At 32.5% G+C, this 23,593-nt stretch overlaps 1 protein-coding gene across 1 annotated transcript; it reads left to right on the top strand.

Moving 5' to 3' along the window:
• Window positions 1-160: 160 nt before the first annotated feature.
• LOC148623768 (U11/U12 small nuclear ribonucleoprotein 48 kDa protein-like) lies at window positions 161-22,739 on the top strand. The gene is made up of 9 exons (XM_088565867.1): window positions 161-225; window positions 7,328-7,458; window positions 9,479-9,595; window positions 9,913-9,976; window positions 12,917-12,970; window positions 15,103-15,288; window positions 18,218-18,336; window positions 20,851-20,927; window positions 21,489-22,739. Exons 2-9 carry the CDS (start codon window positions 7,336-7,338, stop codon window positions 21,676-21,678), a joined length of 930 nt encoding a protein of 309 aa, XP_088421993.1. The 5' UTR covers window positions 161-225; window positions 7,328-7,335; the 3' UTR covers window positions 21,679-22,739.
• The last annotated feature ends 854 nt before the right edge of the window (window positions 22,740-23,593 follow it).

The raw sequence follows: 23,593 nt of genomic DNA, 5'->3' as shown, positions 1-23,593 counted from the left end.
TCTTACGTGTCACAACACAAGCCAATTAACAGGAAAATAAATCTAAGGAGGGCGAAATGACCCATCAATTACTCGGTATATATAAACACATGTATATCCAATGAGGGCGAAACGACCCTGCAGAAAGGGCGAAACAACCCGGACGAACGGGAAAAAGGGCGAAACAACGAGAGGGCGATTGGAAAAAAGGGCGAAACTACCCGACGCCACGGTTTCAAGAGAAATGTTTGTTTGTTTTTACTTTTGTTTGTTGGGTTTAACGTCCGAGCAGCAATATTTCAGCTATATTCAGACAATGAACATGAAATGAAAAAAAGAAAGGATGGGTGACAAGGATAATAGGGTCGACAAATTTTGATTGCCACTGGAAAAAGGGGGGATGGGTAAGGTCGGGCAATTTAGCCTCCTGTGGCGGAGCGCAAAGGTTCCTACTCCTATCGAATACCACAGCAGGGTTCTTTAACGTGCGAGGAACGTGGCATCTTTCCCAACACGGTGCACCACTATGGTTTGCGGTCAGGTTTTCCGTATTATAGCCTGACAACCCCAGCATGTAACACGCCAGGGGTACCCCATTCCACCACCTGGGGCACACATCCCAGTTGCTCTGTGGGCAGAGCGTCTAGCCCCCGGCTAGGTTTCTGAACACTATTTAGTCACCTTATACGACAAGCTTAGCTCTGCTGCAGGCCTATTCTTTTAACACCCGGACCTGCACGGGGCTCAAGAGAAATGAAAAGAGAGATTAATACTGACATTTTGTCAGACAAGATGTTCAGTGGAGATTAAAAGAAAAATGAAATATCAGAACGCAAAGATATAAACGGAAAAAGTCAAGTACGATTAACTGTAAATAGGAAAATGGGCTTAAACCTTATTCTTACACTGCTTTAACCCCTTCCTGAGGTATGGTCCTTATAGAAGTAAAAAACAACTACATTGCTACAGCTACACCGGAACTACAAACTGACTGTGAAATAGTATGGTGCAAGTTAGAGCTGGTCGGCCACAAAGCTATATACCTTTGCACTTACTACAACCCTAGAACATCCAATGAGGAGAGTGTGAACCAATTTGGCAAGAGCTTGGAAAGAGCTTCCAGAATAAAAAATGCTTTCGTAGTGGTAGCTGGAGACTTTAATCTTCCTGGCTGGGACTGGAAAGGAAACACACTACAGGCGAACACTCAGTATGCAAAAATTCATCATAATTTTACAGACATATTAGACGATCATGGTCTTACACAAATAGTAGAAGAACTAGAGGTACCAACATCTTAGATCTCGTCATCACAAACCACCCTTCTAGTTTCCGTAGGACAGAGATCATTCCAGGAATATCCGACCATGACATTGTTTACACTGAAATAGATATCATTCCAACTAGACAACAACAGAAACCACGACAGATTCCACTGTATAGCAAAGCAAAATGGGAAAATGTTGTCAATGATGTCAAATCCATCCATGAAGAAATCATCAATATGAAGAGCAATGGGGAATCAGTGAACTCTATGTGGAACCTTTTTCTGTCTAAATTAGAAGACAGCATGAAAAGAAACATACCACACAAAACAGCAAAAAATAAAGATGGATATCTATGGATAAACAGAGACTTAAAGAGATTGATCTGTAAGAGAGACCAATGTTATAAACGAAAGAAGAAATCTGGCAACAAAGCGGATAAGGAGAAATATAAAAAGTTAGAACAGGAAACACAGAGACAACTTAGGCAAGCATATTGGCAGTATATAGAGGGCATAGTGACACCAGAAACAGATGACCGTACTGGAAGTGGAAACTGTATGAAACGCTTCTGGACCTAGATAAAGCATAAAAGATCAGATAACAACAATATACCACCATTGAAAGCAGATGGAACGTTACATCCAGATTCCAAAGATAAAGCTAACATCTTAAATAAACAATTCCAGAAGGCATTTTCAACCAAGTTCCGAAGTATCAGTTGAATCTTTTACTGACACCTGTAGTATGAAAGGTGCATACGATACCATGCCAGACATCCAGATTACAGAAGTGGGTGTTACTAAACTATTGAAAAACATGAACCCTCATAAGGCACCTGGACCGGACAATATTACACCAAGAGTCCTGAAAGAATTGGCCATTCATCTATCACCGATACTTACCATCATATACAGAGAGTCCTATAACACCGGAGAAATACCCAGTATCTGGAAAACAGCCTTCGTTTGTCCCATCTTCAAGAAAGGCAAGAAGTTTGTGGCTATAAACTATCGTCCAGTATCTCTGACTTGTATCGCCTGCAAAATAATGGAACATATCATCACCAGCAACATCATGGCACATGCTGACAGACATGATATATTACATCCACTACAGCATGGGTTCCGGAAAGGTCTGTCCTGTGACACTCAACTTGTTGAGTTTGTTGATGATATAACCAGAAACCTTGACAACGGTAAACAAACACTGTCTGATTATGGATTTTAGTAAAGCTTTTGACAAAGTGTGCCACAGCTTATTGACCCACAAATTACATCATTATGGGATAAGAGGTAACACCAACAGATGGATACAAAGCTTTCTTAATAATCGAAATCAGGCAGTAGTTGTAGAAGGAGAAACATCCCAATACATACAGGTGGAATCTGGTGTTCCTCAGGGATCGGTTTTGGGCCCCAGCTTGTTCGTATACTACATCAACGACATGCTGGAAAACATCATATCAAAAACCAGATTGTTTGCAGACGACACTATTGTATATCTTACAATAACATCTGATATCGATAGGATAAGTCTACAAGATGACCTAAATAAATTGGCAGAATGGGAACAAAGATGGAAAATGAGCTTCCATCCCGAGAAATGCAATGTTCTGTCAATCTCAAGAAAGAAACAGCCTATTCAGAACAGCTATTTCCTCCATGGTCATGAACTGGAGCACGTAACAACTGCGAAATATCTAGGTGTTTCTATAACATCAGATATGAAGTGGAATCAGCACATATCAAACATCTGCAAGAAAGCAAACAACACTTTGAGCTTCTTGAGATGAAATCTTAACATCAGAAATGCCAACATTAAGGAGAAAGCTTACCAGTCATTAGTTAGACCAACCATGGAATACGCATGCACAACCTGGGACCCATACTTGAAAGAGGACAAACACCGGATTGAAATGGTCCAGCATAGAGCGGCCAGATATGTAGCGAACAGATACCACAACACTTCTTCAGTTACCAACATGCTAGAAGATCTAAAATGGCCAACACTAGAAGAACGTAGGAGGAGAGCTAGATTCGTACTAATGTACAAACTGGCAAATGGTCTGGTGAAAATCGACGCGACCAACAGATTGAGCAGTCCAGTAAGACTCAGTCGAAATATGGGCCTACACTCCTACCAATTACCATCATGCAACACAGTACTGAGGAAAGAGTCATTCTACCCTGGAACCATCCGGGACTGGAATGCTCTGCCCACTGACATTGCCTCTGCCAAGAGTCTTGAATCTTTCAAGGCTCATTTACTTTATTGAATTAATCAAGTTGTTTTTACTTGCACAGTTAATTGTACAGCACACTTTGTTAATTTTTCTTTTAATGGCTACAAAGTAAAATAGGGCATTGCACACTAAAAGTGACAGTATCATCAGTAATTGATGGCGGTCACGAACTGGTAGAAGTAGAAGTATGGTCTAAAATGTGTAACCCGTACCCGTATCAACTTTTCCCCGTACTCAAATACTACTTTGCCAATTTCTTCATTATTGCTTGATATTTCAACCTGAAAGTTGGTACACATATACAAAATGAAATGATGGTTAGGCTAGTATTAATGATTTTTAAAATGTTTGTCGAAAAAATAGATTTTTTATCTTATGGAGTGTTCATATCACAACTCATACATTATGCCAGAGCTTGCCGAAACTACGCAGACTTTTTGTATCGTGCTAGAACTCTAACAAATAGACTTCTGGAACAAGGTTATGTTGCTACAAGATTGAAGTCATCACTACAGAAGTTTCATGGTCGTTATCATGAACTCGTGGATCGTTATGGTGTATCCATCAGCACCATGAGAACTGATTTATTCAACGGGTCATAGTTTTCCTTCCTTCGTTTGTCTACCCCGGACTTGACTTTTTATGAGCAACTCGGCGGGTGTTTCTAGAAAAGCAGAGGACACTTACCCTACTGGTGCACCTGGTCCATGCTCCAAGTTTTTGGTGGAGTCGCTCATTTACTTTTGTTACTTTGTATGTATGATTTTAGTTACTTCGTGTTCTTTGTTGTGTGTGTCTGTTTTCCATGTCTGGTCTTTGTCCCTGGATTACATTCTTTTGATTACCGCTATAAGCTTGGTTCCCTTGATTACCTTAATACATGGCCACGGTTACTTAAGATAGAACATAGGGGTTACATGGAAGTTTTTCACATATATTCACAAATTCTGACTAGGTTATACTGTTTAGCATGATAAGATTTATTAGTAGTCAAATTTTTCTTTTTAAACTGTTAAGCTATGTTTGAGTTACTGCCCTTTCTCCATGTTTTATCCCTATTTTTAATGTTATTTCTTGCAAAAATCTCCTCCTCTGAAACTACCAGACCTATTAGAACCAAATACTTAGTATGAATCTTCATGAGGATATTCTGCAATGCAAATGTCTGATTTGGGGATTTTTGATCCATTGAAAAACATGGCCACTGTTACTAAAAATAGAACAAAGGGTTCAGTCAGAAATTTTTCTCATACATCTCCAAATATGTTAGGTTTAGCCAAATCTTAGGATAAGGCTTACAAAAGTTCAGGGTATCAATTTGTCGGACGACTCCTTGTTAGAGTTATTACCCTTGAAAGGCAAAAAATGATGTTTTTAGCAGTTTTCGGCAAATATCTTAAACAAACTATAACAGATAGAAAGAAACTTTCAATTGATTAAATCATCCTTATGATAAGTCTTTCCAAAGTCTTCTTTTGAGTCAAAAGCCAGTCTGGGACACCCTCATCAGAATTACTGATAAGATATCAAGATACTGTGCTGAGATGGAATCTTTTGAACTGTCTAATCCTTATATACACAGCACATGTCTCAGACAGGTACTACGTTGGGAAAATTACCGTCAATCATCTGTTACTAAAGTTAGTTCACTTGTTAATTAGTCTGAAAGTAAGCTAGTTAAAACCAGAGTTGTATAATGTCAAATGTGAAGACCAATTGTATGATGGTCAAACCTCTGAAGATTAGAGATTTGGGTGGAGGTTCACATGTACATGGATGTTGGGCCACATGAGTTACGGTTCCATAGCTAAATAATACTAGGAAGAGTTATTAATTTACATTGTAAGAAAAAAATAGATACAATACAACAATATCCTTTTATTTTCCTGCAAAGAGCATAAATGGATAGAGAAACTAAAGTTTATCATCTAGAAGAAAAAACAGTTTTGCATTTTCAGATTATAATAATGTCATAATTATGTAAACATTTACTTGTAAAATAAATAATTATTAATTTTCACCAATTATCTCAAGGGGAGAATATGGTCAACTTACAATTTATTATTATGCAGTGATATTATTGCAAAATAGTTTCAATGATCTTTTTATCTGAAGTAAAAAAAAGTCTACCAAAAAATGAAAGTAGCATTTTTTTCTCTCTTTGCACAACTTGCACAGCATTTCAAACAATACAGTTTGTGTTACTAAAGTATAGTTCTGTACATCTTTTAAGAATGACAATGAATAGGGATTACACAAAGAATCTGTTAGTTTTATGTGTTTATATTAATTTGTTGTCTAATTGTAAGCGAATTGCGTTCATCTTGCTCCATAACCATGTTAAATGCCTCAGTAGTCATGTGGAGATTTGCTTGTCTCAAGCGTGATCCCTGGTAAGGTCATACTAAAAACTTAAAGATTGGTAGTCATTGCTTCTCTGCAAAGCCATTGCTCTTTTCAGGAATATGGCTCAGAGGGGGAATTGAATCAAGTTCCTCTCTTGTCCTTAACATGGATGCATGAATCATCAAGTTTAAGGGGGTCAAGTTCCTCTCTTGTCCTTAACATGGATGCATGAATCATCAAGTTTAAGGGGGCATTGTGTTTGAATCAGTATTACGTAATTTAAATGCAAATTGTGTATAAAACAAGCTTGTAAAGTCAATGCAAATAGAACAGGGACATCTGTAACACTGCAATTTGTATGAAAGTAATTCAATTTTTTTAATGCAACATTATATCTGTGTTGGATGTGATTAAATTTTTTTTTCATCAAAGTTCAGAGTATTCAAAATAATCATGATATATCAGCTTCCAAATGATATCAGTAAAGCATGTAACTTTTTACAAAACTGTACAGGGTGTGTTAATAGTGATTTCTGGTAGTCTCTAAATAAACTTCATATCATGTTCCAGATTTTTTTTGCCAACATTTATTGCTCATTACCCACAGAGCTTGAGGTACATGTAGCCAAGTCAAAATAAACCCCTTTATAAAACATGTATCCTGTGTGAAATAACTTTCCACTGAAAAAAACTATAAAATTTTACCTAGGGATATTTTATAAAACCAGTAGTTAAATGTTTTCCAAGGTTATTAAATTGTTTCCATACTCAACTGTAATGAAGATTAAACAAACAAGTATCTAAAAGGATTTTCTTTAGGGGTACTATAAAAAAGTGGGGCTTGTTTTGTTGTGGGGTAAAAAGAGTTCACAGTGATACAGGTGTTAACAATATGGATAGTTTTTGATATGACATGTTATCCAGGGTGCTTTTAGATATTGATAAGTATCCTGGATGATATTTCATGGAATGTTTTGCACATGGTTTTTCATCCAGAATATTATTTAATTGATAAATATTATCCATTTTATCAAGAGTATGAATTCTGTTCACTCTTCTTTTGTGAATTATATTCAGGATATTATTTAATAGTATGAAAAAATATCCTGTGTACAATTATAAATTCTGTTCACTCTATGTGAACTATTTTCTAGATATTATTTAGTACTGTAGTATGAAATAATATCCTGTTTACAATTAGGAACTCCTCTATCTTTTTCATAATAAATTATAATAAATGTCATTGTTCAAATAGTGGAAACAATTTAATAGGTTTGAAAAATTTTTCATAGTGAAATGATAAAAATGATGGAAAAAAATTAATATGAAATAATTTCTACAGGAGAAGATTTTATCCGTATACATTTTGTAGTATTATGTCTTACACATGCAGCTGTACTTTTTAATTCAGGATTGATGTTTCTGTTGTGGGCAGTTTTGCTTTGATTTAATGACATTGTAATTTACTTGTTAAGTTTTTGTTATTTTATAGATAGGAGTATGAATTCCTTCGACAGCAACAGTAAGAGTGTTGATGAATTACAAAGTTACTTGAAGGAATGTCAGGATGAAGTAACTGGTTTACTAGAGGCTGTTGGTTGGACACCAGATCATTTTGTCAAAGTATGACTAAAATAATTATACTCCCGCCTGAAAGGAGGGGTATACTGTTTTATCCTTGTTGAGAATGTCCGATTGTGCCTCACACATTTTATTATGATAACTTGATATTTTGACATAAGCTTTATAGAGGTGTGAGAGATAATTTGGGGCAATCAATTGCAATGGCAATTTTTTTTATAGACAATAGAGAATATTTATTTACATTAAATGGTTATGGCATGTAATATAAAGAATTACAAAGCAACATATTAACACACATTGAATAATCACATCACTAGTTTGTATCACATCATTCATGGTGTGATATTGCAAGTATCTTAACTGTCCCAGAGCTTGAAGAAGTAGATAAGACAAATCATGGAGAATCAGACACAACCAGCTATTGTAAAAACTTCAGTCTATCAGAGACTTTATATTACACTCACTGATTACATGTACATTTAAGTACAAAAACTATTAATTTTCCATAGGATCTTGACTTTAGAAATAAAACTCAAATAAGAAAGAGTAATTATGATTTCAGGGACTAATATCTTTGTACAGGTTGTAACGATGTGGTTATGTTGATGTCATCAAAATTGTTGTTATCTGTATACATCTGACTATAGTTATAGTGGCTGGATTTGTAGATTAGATATTTATTGCCCATAACAGTGGGTTGGGACTGATTTTAAGGCATGCATATGTGGCTCCATAGTGTTTATGGATGAGATGCCTGAAAGTGCTAAACACAAGCAGTATAACGTTATGACACAATTTAGAGTACAAAACATGAAAATATTATGTAGGTTCTTATTGTACAATACAGGGTTTTAGTACATTATGTAAATTGTTTTGAATGGTGATTGTGGACAATAAAATCATCATTAGTTTATAAATGTAGCTGTATAATAATTTAATTTAATGAAGTATCAATTGTTTATTTCTTGACCTACTTTATGGGGTTGGTTATAGAAGTCTTCAGTATTGATTTAGATCTGGAATATATGAAAATACAAAATAGTTTTCTGTAATATGGATCATGTACTAAAAGGAGTCCAAATGGGTGAAATTAATATTATATGGTCTTGTTTGTATTTATTTGTTTAATCACATGCAGTACATTGTATCAATGTTTCTTCTTCAAAATTATTTTATTTTTGTTATTTTAGCACTATGGTAATCTTTTGGTTTATTTATATATATGGAATTGATACATGCATTAGTTTATATAGTATCGTTTTTGTACACTCCTCTGCTTCGAAAAGGTATACAGTGATCTTGCCGTCCATCTTCCCTTTTGTCCCAGTTCTAGATTGCAACTCCTTTACTTTGTTCTTCCATCTGAATGACTTTTTGGGGGTTCCTGATGCAAAGTGAATTTTGTCATTTTTCAACCAAGGGATCTATCTCCTATTCTACAAATCCCCCAAACCACTGAATGAAAGTAATGAAACTCTCATGAATTCTTTAATCACATGATGCCATTGTGTACCTCCTATTTTGTTTTTCTATCCGAATGAGTTTTAGGGTTTCCTATATGGTTTCTAGAAAGGGAAGGGTGGGGTTCAGGTATCATGTCACAGTTTTTCTAGTTTTATCTGTAGTTTATATATTGTTTGTTGCTATTGGTAACTGATGTGTAGCAGTTTAATAGCATTTTTATCAAATGAAAGAAAATAAAAAAAAAATGGATAGAACTGTTCAGAATGGAAAAATCAAACTGCATGCAAATTTTCTCAAGATCTTTAATTTGGTAACATACTGGTATAAAATGACTATTTGATGGAGATTTTTTAATGTGATTAAACTAACATCACAAGAATTTACAGGTGCATATAAGGGTTTAGTAAAATGCTGTGTAGACTATATATAGTTATTATTTGTGTGTGTGTGTATTAGAGTTCATTCATTCTTCATCTGTTTCAAGTAGTTCTATGTCTTTCTGCTTTAACATGATAGATTTATTCAGTGACATGTTATATTATTATTAGTACCCCTAGCACCTGTTGTTTGCATCATATTAAAATGTTAATTGTAGCAAGAAGACATTGTGTCATGTTCATTTGATAAAAGTCATAGAATGCCTAGACAATGCTTAGTTGAGCATGAAGAAAAATGTGAGCTGTTGTTTTTTGGGTACAGAACAGAAGATTTGGTATGTTTTAAGAATACTTTGTTCGTAGTAAATAATTATGCTAGGTTCAAATATCAAACAAAAAGCATAAATACCGTATAATCAGTTATTACAGTGATATTGCCAGTCTGTAATACAGACTTTTCTTTTGACTATTCCTTGATTTAATCAGATCAGTAATTTTGTTATTAACCTTCATAATACAAAAAATAACTTCCTTGGCTTGCTGATTACAGTATAATGTCTTCATAATACAAAAAATAACTTTCTTGGCTTGTTGATAACAGTATAATGTAGCATTATAACCAATGTCTTTTTAAAGCAATGTCTATTTGTAGGATGATGTCCAGACTCAGATGAAGATATCTGATAATTTTCCTTCAGATGCAAGAATTGATATAGGTAATTCAAGTTTCAATTTTTATCTGGTCAAGAACAGCAAATTTAATTCCAGGAATTTGTTATATCCAGGGATTGCACTGGGCTTTGCCAATGTTGCAATTTGCAATTTTTTATGTTATCTGGCGACAAAAATAACCAGTTGGCGATTTTCTTGGTGCCTAGGTTTTGTATATTAAAATTGACAGTAAGATTTTCCGCAATGGAGATTCTCTCTAATTAAACAATTGTGTTGACACCTGGTCAAAGTTAATTGACCATGACCAATTTACGACTGAAGGCAATTAAAGGTAATTAGACCAGGCCATGGTGACTGACAATATCCTCATGGGAAGTGTCAATCAAATGTAAATATATTATTGAGCGAATCAAAACTCTCATCATCTGGTCAAAGATAAACACAATTATGGCCATGTGCACATGGCTACATACAAGCTTCAAAGCCCTATTTAACCATGTGATACATTCAGAAACAGACTTACTTAATGACAGAATAAATTAAATCCAATTAATAATGATTATCCAATCAGAAGTGTCTAAACACTTTGAAATGAAAGACTTGATAAAAGAAAATTGATGATATTTGTTTTCACTTATGTCATGTGACTTTTTTTGGCAGGAAGATCGGTAAACAAATGAATGAAGATTCCCAAAATCTAATTAAGGAAATACTATTCAGATATCAAGATAATTAAACAGGGTCACAATCAATGGTACATGGTATGAAATGTAGTTTGCAGAAATTTTATCACTTGAAAAAAAGAATCAAGTTTGTTAAAAATGTAAAAGAAAAAAACAAATTATATTGTAAGATAAATAAGACCATAATCACATAGGTGAACATGTTTTAAAATCAGGGACTATATGAGAATAGTAATATAAAGTCCTTGATAGAAATAAAATACAATATAAAATAGTACTTTATTATTTTATGCATATGAAAGAATCAGATTAGAGCTGAAAGCTGTATACATGCATCAAGAGTGAATCTTGGGTACATGTATATCATGAATGGAGAGGTTATTTTGATGAATTGACAAAGATAATTCATCACTGGACCTAATACTGTCATATTTAAAAAAAAAGTATAATCCTTTGTCTCTAATTTCTGAAAATTGGCGACAAAAAATGGCAGCTGGCAATAGAATTTTGGAAGCCAGAGCAGTCCCTGATAACAGTCTGTTTGTCTTGCTGATAAACTAAAAGGTACCTTGTTATGTGGTATAAGATGACGAACACTTCAAAGATGTCTGAGAAAAATCTTAAGTGGTAATTCTACTTGATAATTTTCACAAAGCATAAAGAATATTTTAATTAAGACTTACCAGTTAGTTTTGTTGTACTGAAACACCCTTGACCTGGCATGTGACCTGGTGTGTCAAAAACAGTATTCATAACACATTAGAGATTTGCTTCTCTCCTTTTTGGGTTATATAACAAAAGATGTCAACACAACAGGCTTTTTTTTCAACATGTTTGGGCACAAAGGTACCTAGTTTGTGGAACTGTGCATGGTTTTTCTTACGAATTTGAATGCTCAAAGTATATGCCTTATCTTTTCAGTTACTTTGAAGAAAATCATATTTTTATCGTAGGTTTTATATTCTAAATAATTGGGTCAGTTTTGTGCAACAATTTTCTAAGTTCAATGTGCAAAAAACACCAAATGCATATGAAAAAGTAGGGTTATTACATGTACCAAAAATGTTCACTACACTACATTTTCATGACATACAATTTTGTACTAGAATGATTTTAGAGTTTATAAATGTAACTGAATACCTATATGTGAAGCTTGAGAAAACAAAAAAAGCAAAGTTTATTGATAAAGAAAAGAACTGATTTTGACCTTTTCTCTGTTGACTCAAGTTATAAGAAAAAGTAGTACAGTGCACAGTGGTAGGTTGTAGCACAATTTGTATGCTTATTCACTTTGTGGGCTGTTATGGCCCTTCCATTTTTGATTTGGACTGTGTGACTTCATATTGCTATGAGTAATATTCTCAAAATCTTGCTCAGTTTGAATTTAAGGAAGTAGAATTGATCTAGCAACCATCCATCAAAAGATAGGTTGGTTTGTAAAAAATGTAACGCATCAACTGGGAGTCAACAGAGGTAAGTTTCATTGACGATCCATTTTCTTATCATTACAGTTTAATATACAAGTAGAAATACCTGGTAGTTTCTTTTGAAATTTTTATACAACTGGAAAAAAAAATTGTGGTCATATAATGGTATCATACTGTCATTGTCATTTTCTGTAGACACTTCATGTTTTAACAATAACTACAGTCATAACACAAAAAAGAAGCCTGAGATTGTTTTTAGGGGTTATGACTTTCACCATTTAGGAATTAGTGGCCAAAAAAAAAGGCATACAAGCATTTTCATGATATCCGGGCAATGATATGATTAATTGAAAATGGATCTCTTTGAATTTGTACCATGAGATGTGATACCACAAAAGAAAGTCTAGTACTGATTTTGGGGGATGTGACTTGAACTGATACGGAATGAGGTGCCAAAAGGGTCCAAGAAACAAGCATTTTCCTGGTGTACAGATAATAATTTGAGTGAAAGAAAGTGAATGGATCTCTTTGAAATGGTATCAAAGGTGCCATGATACAAAAGAAAGGTGGGGATTGGTTTTGGGGGTTTTGCTTATTGAGAAATAAGGATCCAGAAAAGGATCACTGTAATTCTGGTCAAATTCTTTTAATGTGTCATATATTTATTTGCAATCAAAATTCAGAGCTGTAACAACCTTGAATGGTGTGTACATACTTGCCTCAACTGTCCATGGTTTCACATCTGTAGTTGTATCAAGCTGCACCATGTGAAGATTTAATTTTTATAGTCAGTTAAAAACAATTTATTTAGTTATTGGATTTGAGAAACTAATTAAAGTTAACACTGTGATTGTATTGAATTATGCTATTGCAGATAAAGATATTATGAACAGAGTACTCAGAGATCATCATGTTGAGAATCATTCATGTAAGTTATTCATTGAAATATTATACCCCCACTCAACAAATGGGTGAAATATTGAAATCACCTTGGCCATCCTACTGTCCAAATTCTGTCACAGAAATCTTGGTTCCCTGTGGATCAAATGATTTCAATTTGGCATGTGGCTTTATGTAGATATAGCATAAGTTGTAAGCAATTTTACATGCTGTCTGATATCAACTTCCTGTATGAGTATGGGTATACCTAACATGACAATCCATGTGCAACATCAGGTTAAGATAAAAGGTCTTTTTTAGAACAGTTGAAATACCCTTTTGTTGGTATGGTACAAAACCCATACCTGTACCAGCTTTTCCTCATACCAAAATGAATTTTTGCCAAACTATTCATTACTATGGGATATTATTAAAGCTCATGAAAATGCATAAGATACGCAAAAGTCTGGTTTAATTCATTCCAATCCCTTAAAATTATTGATATTTTTCTAATATTTGTTGTTTGATCAATTTGGTGTTTTCAGAAAGTACAAAATGTGTGACCAGAAGTTACTGTACCAAACTAAGAATTGATTATTTCTCTTTTTCTGTCCAAACTTCACATTTTTGAAAACATTCAGAATTTTAATATCACTTTCAGGTTTTGTGTAGATTTCAAGGTGTTTAAAGAAGTGTTGAAGTTTGAATTCCCTCATCAGACCTAGTGTCAATCCTTGTACTACCAAATGATGGATATTATACAGAAAGTATCATAAACTAAATTTAATGCTCTTTTAATGTATCCTCTATGAATATTTTGTTAATATTATGGTGTTCTAATGTGAAATATGTATAGTAATTGCTCAGAATACAAAATTATGGGACTTGATTTTATGTAGTACTGTATAGGAATTTTTGGACTTGATTTTAGGTAGTACTGTACAGGAATTTTGGGTTACACATTTTGTACTTTTTGTTGATTTTGTCAATATTGGCAACACCTATGCAGTTTTATAATGGTGTGGCTCAATATTGTCATCCAAAACATTTTTTGGCCAATATCATTATTTAAATAATAGACGGTGGATCTTGCTTAAATTTTGAACAAGTTTCTATTGGTATTGATATGAACCCAACAGTATTTGAATTAGGGCCAAAAGCAAGCATTTCATAGAATTTAACAACATAACTTGTTTCAAAAGGTTCTATACCACAATAGTCAGACAGTGATTGAATCTGGGAATAATAACCTTCACAATTTAGGAAGGTTTATTGACTTGTTTGTAAACAATATCAACAGTAAAAATATACAGATATTAAAGATGTACCAAAAAAATATATATACCACAATGATAAGTTTTGAAGGCCACAGGGAGTCAAAAACACAATTCTGGTACTTGGGCAATATCTTGATTTAAGGTGTGTTTGATCTCTATGAAATTGTACTTATAGGTTCCATGTTTTGATGGAATAAAAGAGTTATGGCCCTTATAGTATAGAAATTAAAAGTAAAACAAGGTCTGAAATGAGGATTTTCTTCAAATTTGTATAAATTGCTTATTTCCTATATCTAAGTGACTACTTTAATTCTGGTTTGTCAAACATCACAATATTAACTAAGAGCTGTATTGAGTCTGGATGTTGTTCAACCTCTTGGATTGTATCAAACTGTGCCTGGCAATGCATTCTATTTGGTAGGTGAAAGGTCAAGGTAAATGATTCATTAAATCAAAAAAAAAATTAATTTTAAAAAATGTTTTACCAATAAATATTTGGCTGGGTTGCACTCATGTTAGTCAACTTTTAGAATGTTGAATATCCCAGGTTCGATTCCTGGCATCTTAGCTTAAATTTTATCACCTGAATATAGCTGAAATATTGCTGCTCTGGCGTTAAACCCCAACAATCAATCAATCAATCAGTCATTTTGGCAGGCAGGCATGGAAAATATTTTTGTAACATTTTTCTCAGCAACTATAACTAGATAGTTATGCATTTTCAGTATGGGATCCCATATCATGGGATGCAATTTCATGTCTGTCACAATTTTACTTCCTGTTTACCAACTTTATGGTATCCGAACTAATTCTGTCTGTTTTAAGTTGTCTGTACTTGTCACATTAAATCCATTTCTTCAACATTTGAATTGTTTCGTAATAAGTGGTTTGATTGTTTTTGCAGTATTTTTTGCACAGGACAGATTACCTTTGACCCAGGATGAGTTTTCCATGCAGCTGACACCAGCAGAGAGAGCAGCTTTATATGATTTTGTTATTAAGAAGGTCAAAGGGCAGAGACCAGAAGAAGAACAGAGTGATAAACTCTTGTCAGCAGATTTGCTGGAGAAAGTTATTCAGAAAGAATCAGGTAACAGCTATGTTAAATTTGAAAATGAATGTTTTATTCTATGTGCTATGATTTTAATAGGTATAACTTTATAGATTCTTATATTATATAACACCCTCAAGTAAATATGTCAATAATGAAGGGTGAGATTAATTCTGATTGATATGGCCCCAAATGTTTAGGAATCAGGGGTTACAGCAAGCATTTTATGATAAGTGCTTCTAATGATTTAATGAAAGAAAATGATAGTGTGATATAAAATAATTAATTAGTTATTAAGGCCACAGTTTTTTATTTGTTGGTTTACAGATTTTTTACTGGATGGAATTGGGTCATCAGTCGGAAAATGTAAAATGGGAACCAGAAATACATTTCTACTATTTATACCCTAAATATTTTTTTTTATTTTCAAAGATTCCATTATTTTACCTAACACAGTTTAGAAGTGGGATTCTAATCTACTGTACATATGTACCTACATATCATTTATAAACACAAATTCTCATTCCAATTTTTTAAGTGTCAAATAAACTCAGTGTGCAATGCTTCAGTGCTGATTTTCTCTATTTTTTGTATCTTTATACTGAGAGAGTACATAAAACTTTTAAACAAATTAAATTTACTTATGTTTTTTTTTTCAATTTCAAAAACAAATTAAAAAATAGTAATTTTTCCTTAATTGGAAGACAATGAAACTTGTCTTTTTTTGCATGATTTCCCTTTAAAATTACCCTGTGATTTAAACATTGTTTATAAAATTTCAACGGTTTTGGAGGGTGAAATGGTCTTCAGAAAAAAAGAAGGCAATAAATTACGTTATTACTGAATTTTCTCAATTGTTTTTTAAGCTCTCTTGCATATTTCCACACACAACTTTATAGCTTTGATTTTTCCACCAATTATCTCCCCTTTATATTATCTACTTCTTGTTGAGAATAAAAACAAATCCAAAAAGTTTTTAAACTCTTAATTGATTTATAGGAACTGTTTACATTCTTTTCAATTAAAGGAATTTTGATTTTATCATCTCTAGCCAGTGTTAACTTGTTTCCTAAACTACCAAAACCCTTAACACGATTTTATTGAAGTGGTGAAATTTATGCGGCCATTTTTGTTTGATCTGCTCATTGACTTTACTTTGTAAAGTTGAATGAACAAAACCAGATGCAAGCGTTGTCCGTAACTTTATTTTAAAAAAGTAGATGTTACAATTTTGGACTTGCTAATTTTTTTTTGTAGTCAGGAAAAAGAATAATTGGAAAACTGAAATTCCATTTTTATTTTTTTGTTTTAGCTGGAAAAATCGGGTCGGCAGATTCGTAAACCAACAAATTAAAAAACTCTTGTACAACCCTTATGTGAATAAATAACTTTAAATCTAATAATGATATAAACCAAGTTTAGGAACTATAGGTTTTCAAAATTAGATACTGATAATACGTTATTAAGACTAAATATGAGTGTCCATCTGTGTTATGTAAAACACTGAAATTCGTGTTAAACATAGCAGTTTAAATATTGATCTGTAAAAAAACAGACCCCAAAATAAAGCTGAGAGTGTGTTCTTTAAGATCATAATATGTAATTTAATACAGAGTGTATGAATATTTTCTTACATGTGTAAGTAATTTAGCTCCATGCTGTCAGTCAGCAGAAAAGTTAAAAATGTGGATTTTAAGTACTGTTTTTTCTATTAAATTCTGTGAAAAATTTCTAAGATCATCGTACAATTAGTATTATGGTTTTGAAAGCCATATTTTCTTAGTTTTGCAATGGTATGCAACTTTAAGGTGTCATTTGTCCTGGGAATTCACAGTGAAACATTGAAATTTTTTTTTCACATTTAAAGTAATGGAAATGTTAGAAATGGTTGGTGAAACCTTACATGTATAAACTTTAGCTCATCATTGTTGTCATTGTCATGGATAAATTTTCAAAAATCTTCTCCTCTGAAACTACTACACGAACAGGATGTAGACTTGGCATGATTATTCCTTAGGTTGTTCTGCACAAAATGACCGTTGGGATATTTGATGCGTGAAAAAACATGGCCACCATTATTAAAAATAGAACATAGGTGTCTGAAGGCAGTTTTTCTGCAAATAACTCAAAAACCGTTGCCTGTAGCAAGTTTCTGGGCAAAAGATAAAATTATTCAGCATCATGAAACAGACTTATGCTGAAATTTTCTAAACGATTTGTCAACTGATGTAGGAGTTACAGCCCCTGAAACAGTTTTTTGTTTTCATTTTTGGCATGTACAACTTTAAAAATCTTCTCAAAAACCATTGCACAGAATTCAATGAAAGTTGGCATATTTGTTTCTTAGGGTATCCCACTCAAAACAACTGTTGGTATTTTTGATATATGAAAAAACATGGCCATTGTTACTAAAAATAGAACATAGGGGTCAAAAGGCATTTTTTGCAAATAATTCAAATACCATTGTCTTAGCAAAATTCTTGCAGGGGTAATATTGTTCAGCCTCATGAGACAGTCCTTTTTTTCACATGTACAACTCTGAAAATCTTCTTTAAAACCATTTAAGATCATTTAATGAAAATAAGCATATTTGTTCTTTAGTGTATTGTGCTCAAAATGACTGTTGTGATTTTTAATCTGTGAATAGATATGGCTGCCTATACTAAAAATGGAACATAAGGGAAGGAAGACAGTTAATGGTAAATAGTTTAAAAATTGTTGCCTTTAGCAAAATTCTGGTTCAGGTCATAAAAATGCTATTAAAAGCATTCCCTGGATTTGACAAATCATTTGATTTTAATTTACCTTGTCTCATTCCTCAAGTTTTTCAAATAAGCAAATAGTTAACCAGGTGAGCGATTCAGGCTCTCTTTAGCCTCTAGTGTTATAGATTGAATGGATACTATCTTTGGCATTACAGATTTTTTTTTGATTAAATCCCATATTAAATTAACCAGTTTTGTTTCAGAGGATAAAGATAAGCCTACTAGCTACATTGAGTATCTAAAAGCCCAGAGGGATTATAAGCGAAGGCGTCAGTCATACAGGGCAAAGAATGTTCACATTACCAAGAAATCCTACACAGAGGTGAGTTGATATCATAGGTGCATGAATATTTGGAATACTTTCCAGAGTAGTATTTATATTGCATGACTGTGAGTATAATATTTATCAGTTCTTTCGAAAATTCCTTCTCTGTCATTTGTATCAAAAATGTAGGGTTTAGTCTAATTGAAACTGTATCCAATAATAACGAAGGTTATATTTCATAATATTATTTATGCAATTACCCTTTTATTGTAAAGCAAAATTGATATTTTGTTTAAAATACCTTAATGTAATGGATGATGTTATGAATTTTAAGTTTAAGCGCAGTTAAGGAATATTCTGATGTTTGATATCTTTCTGTAGAAAATATTATGGCACTGTACAATTCATTCAGATTTGTATGACTCACAAACATGTCTAACTTTGAGAATAAAATGAAAAAATGTTTTTTTATTGCTCTTAATGTTATGTTAGGTGCTACTGTTTAAGATCAATTTCAGAAAATGAATGCCACATAGCAGTGACTATACCAAGTGTATTGTCATTGAAGAAAAAAGGCACAAATTTGATCATTTTCAGTCCTACACAGTTGGAACATTCCTTCTCTCTGTCATTTACATCTAAGAATATGGTTTAGTCCAACAATAACCTCTTTATTGTGATCTTCTGTTATTTTCTCAGTGTTCATTGTTTTAAGATCTTTTTTTTTTAGTTAAAGATAATATCATTATTGAGAGACTATTTCAGACTTCTGTTAAAATTATAATTATCATGAACTTATGGTTCATTAGTTTTCTGAGCAGTATATCATAAACTTTCAAAGTATACTTGTCAGTCTTCTGAATAAATGGTAAGGACCTGATTATACATTGGATCTTGTGCTATCTAGTACACCAGTATTCCATAATCCTGTATATTCTGTTACAAAAGCTATTGTCACTTTTCAAGTTGAAAGTATTGTATTTGTCGGACAGAATTTTGATGGCGTTGACAGGTATATTTGGAAGTATGGTATATTTTGAAGAAACTTGATTAGGCCAAAATAAAATAAAAAAATCTAGGTTCTCATCTCTTCCCGAATAAACTATGTCACCCACCCTGAAAAATTTTATTTTGATTTTTTGCCCAATTTAGGTTAATTTCATTCAAGTACTTTTCACCAAATTTGATAAAAAAAAATAAACTTGCCCACCTGCCTAAAATTTTGAAAAATGTTTGATAACAATCTGAATATTTTTTAAGGCCTTATCTCATGCTAACAGAATCAGAGTAAAAGGGTTCAATTAGCAATTTTATGAATATTTAAAACAGCACTTTATTTTGGCTTTGCCTATTATAAGATGAAATGTCTTTAGTAATGGCTGTGAGTACAAACATGACCATGCAATGGGAAAAGCCAGCTTTGGTATGATGACCAGAATAAAAAAAGTTGAGCCATGGTAAGATGTTCTTATAAATATTTATAGCACAAATGGTCCACTTAATCAAGCTAAACTTTCTAAACAAAAACTGGAAATTATAACAGAAATGGGAACTTAACTAACTTTAACTACTTGTGCATGTAATGCATGTATTATGATAAAATGGTGTAGGGGTATTAGTCTATGAATATTGCCTGAAAATATCAATTTTGTTATTATAACATTAAAGTTATTTATAACATAGTTAAATACATGTATATGAAAATAAGGAAAAATTAATTATTTGTGGCATTAGTTTGTTGTTATGATGTCATAATGGTGCCACAATTTTACATCATTGAACAAAAGCTGCTGAGAATTGTAAATTTTGTTGTTTTTTTTCGGACATATTAACATCCAGAAAGCTATGTCCACACCCTATGATAAACTATGTAATAATGAATGTATTCACTAAATGTGAAGTTGTTTCTTGGGTGTGGACACCATTTCCTTGCCAAAAATATGACCAGAAAGTGACACAAAAGTATAAAATTTGACAGAATATCTGAATGTTGGTAAATTTGAAGCATTTTTTTTTGTTCTTTAAATGCTGGAATTATCAAGTCTTTATGTTTTCTCTTTGTGATGGATTGAAGTCTCCAGATTCACAGTTAAACCATTCAACACTATGATTACTAGTAATTTTCAGTTGAATTTTAGGCCAATAAGACCCTTTATCGTCCCTTCTCCTTTGTATTGAACAGATAACTTTCACATTGACATGTATCCACAAGATAATGTGTTAGCATCTAAAGATTGTTGAATTAACTATGCTAGTTAATTCAAGCTAAATCACTAAAATAAGTATGACAATCATGCATTTTTTAAGGTGGTTTTGTTCTTTGCAGTCAATAAAAATAAACTAGTATACAGTAGCCTGTATACACAAAATTTTGTATGCAGGACAAAAGTTGTATCAATAATTTTTCTTCATAAAATTTGCAGTGAGAGGGACTGTATCATAGTAAGATGTAAAATGTTCAATTGACTGCACAATATCATGATTAGGTCTGTGGCATCAGACATGTTAATAGTGTGAATAACTAGAGATTATTTGAATAATTTCAATGTATTTTAGAAATATTTTTTCTAGATTATTCGTGAAGTTATACTGAACCAAACTGAGTTATTGGCAGAATTTAGACAAGATGACCACAGCAAAGATGGAAGGTATAGAATATCAAGTTACAAAACTATTATGAATGAAAAGTTGTATAACTACCTTTGAATAATTTTTTCCCCAAAACTCAGACTGTCTTCGCTTTCATACTGTCTCTCACAAAAAGGGGGTAATATTGTTCTTCTTTGATTTCCTATATTGAACTTGCCGAAAGAGACACTTTGTAACACTTTATTGGATCAATTTTAAATTGTGTACACAGATTCAGCTTGATGGGTACTAATGATGCACTGGCTCTGCTATTAATTCTTGTTTTCTTTTTAGGGTTTTGTAATTTTTTGTTGCTGAAAACTTTGCATTGGAATGATCAAAATCTTAAATTGATAATTAACGAGAAAGCGTAAATATATTGTCAAAGCTGTCGTAGTTAATTGTGTTGCCACAACCATGTCCTGTTTATTGTTCTTTCAATTTTGAGGAAGGTCTGTGTCCTATAGACACATTTCTTTTAGTTTGACATTTTTTCTCACAATAGTCAATCACATTTAAGATATTTATACTAAATTGTCAGCAGTAATTGGGCAATTGTTTTTATTTTGTTTTAATTACAGTGTTAAGTCTGGAAAAACTAAATCAAGTCATCAACACCTCACAGAGGACTCTGATGAAAGCTACAAACCAGGAAGAGATAAAGCAAAAAAGAAGAAAAAACATAAGAAACACAAAAGCCATAAACACAAACATAAATCTTATTCTAGATCAAATAGTAGATCTAGGTCAAGGTCAGAATCAAGGGCATAAAAGATTGGTATGACAAGATGGAATATATCTCTTAATTCCAGTACAAATAAGAAGGTGAATGCAGAGCAAGGATTTTTACAAGCCTTGTGAAATTGACAAATCATACTAACATTTATGTTGAGTAGGTTGAATTCAGAACTAGATAGGTAATTTGCCAATTTTGGTAGAATGTGGAAGAACCTTTGTTTTCCTGACTTCTTAGTAAAGGAGAGCTTCTGTTTTCCTGACTAGCTGAGAGATAACTGTTGAGAAACATTGAAGACCAAGTAAAAATGTGCAATTTAAAAGATCAAGCCAGTTTTACTAAAATAATTCTTTGATCATTTATAATGGAATATAGCTTCATCCTGATGGGTTTTATTTGGTTACTGTAAAATGAATCGAAGCATAAAATAAAAAAAAATACTTTCAAAGATAGTAATTTTAGTTTTTTTTTGCTATAAAAATTTGTTAAATGTAGATTTTGCCATGCATATAACTTTTACTAACCCATTTTTTAAAGAAGTTTTTTGATAAACCCACTGTTCATCTGTCCAGACATCAAGGAGACATAAAGAAAATGCCTTGAAGTATTTTCAATTTTTGTCTTTATGTAAGAAAGCTTTTTTCTTTCTTTTACTGTTTTGTTTTTGTTTCACATATTAGTTTTTAACAAAGAAAAAGACGGGACAAACATTTCATCTGCTTCATTGCAGTTATTTATTCAAATTTAATTTCATCAGCTGTTTTTGAGATAATAGAAGAAAGAATTTAAATATATTCAGAAAATAATACAATTTTGAATGAAACAAATTAATGGAAAATACCTCAAAATTTAACATATTGATAGATCTTGCCATTGTTTTTAAGTTTAAAATATTTTATATCTGCCATTATTTTGGGGTTAAGGAAAAAAAATCCTGTTTGACATCCTAAATGAAGCCACAAGTGCCATCTTGTTATACATGTATCAACAACCAGTTAATACATATCTGTATTATATTGAAGACATTGACTAATTATTGTGATGTTTTGCTGATATGATGTTAAATTTTTTGTCAATAAAATGTTCAGCACTGAAATTGAGTTTATTAGTTAGGATTTGTAGATTCATGACTGAGTTTCTTTTATATAGCAACCTAATGTACAAAAAAAAATAAAATTTAACAACTGTTCATAGTCAAAACATAATACCAACAACGTGAAAAAAATCACAATAGAAAATAAATTTTTAGTATTGTGCTTATTACTGATATCTGTTGACCCATGTTGGAGTTATTGCCCTTTTTGGACATTTTTTGCGGTTGATGTTATTACTTTCAAAAATCTAAGAAACTACCATAACGAATTCAATTAGAGTTGGTATTGTTGTATTTTAGGATATCGTTAACAAAATGACTGTTTGGATTTTTGATCGGTTAAGAAACATAGCCACCTTTACTAAAAATAGAACATAGGGGTCGTACAGTAGTTTTTTGCATATATCTCTAAAACCATTAGATTTGGCCAATATCTTTCAGTTGCTGAAATATCCTTATTATAAGGCCTACAAAAGTCACTGAGGGATCAAAGTTGTCAGACAACGCAGAACACAGCCAAGAAGTAATACTAAAGGTATAAACAATGAGACAACACCAAAAATACTGAACAAACAATTGAAAATGCAGAAAAAAAACCTGTCAGGTGCTCTGGAAGGGTGAAGACAAATCAAAGGAAGTCTCAAATTTATATATTTTCTACTGAATTTTATTATCTGTTATATGGCATCACCTAAAGTGAATGGGGAAATAATGCAATTGCTTTAAAAGCTTCCATCCTCTCTACATCAGCTTACCATAATATAAGAAACACTCTCTATCTGCTATCTGATATAGCACTTATTTTTTATAACTTATAAGTTTGTTTTTGGTATGTAGCCTTCTTGTGATGAGTTACA

This window comes from Perna viridis, chromosome 2 (assembly GCF_037379345.1).
Source record: "Perna viridis isolate PV_CMFRI_1.1 ecotype Kerala chromosome 2, ASM3737934v1, whole genome shotgun sequence".
Taxonomy (NCBI): domain Eukaryota; kingdom Metazoa; phylum Mollusca; class Bivalvia; order Mytilida; family Mytilidae; genus Perna; species Perna viridis.
Note: the sequence above shows the minus strand (reverse complement) of the source record. Positions and strands in the feature narration are given on the sequence as shown.

Excerpts from the sequence above, each read along its gene's own strand:
- LOC148623768 (XM_088565867.1), top strand. The coding sequence starts at position 7,336 with ATGAATTCCTTCGACAGCAACAGTAAGAGTGTTGATGAATTACAAAGT. Across the intron at positions 12,971-15,102 it reads TCATGTTGAGAATCATTCAT|TATTTTTTGCACAGGACAGA; the intron begins GTAAGTTATTCA and ends TTGTTTTTGCAG. Across the intron at positions 18,337-20,850 it reads CCAAGAAATCCTACACAGAG|ATTATTCGTGAAGTTATACT; the intron begins GTGAGTTGATAT and ends TATTTTTTCTAG.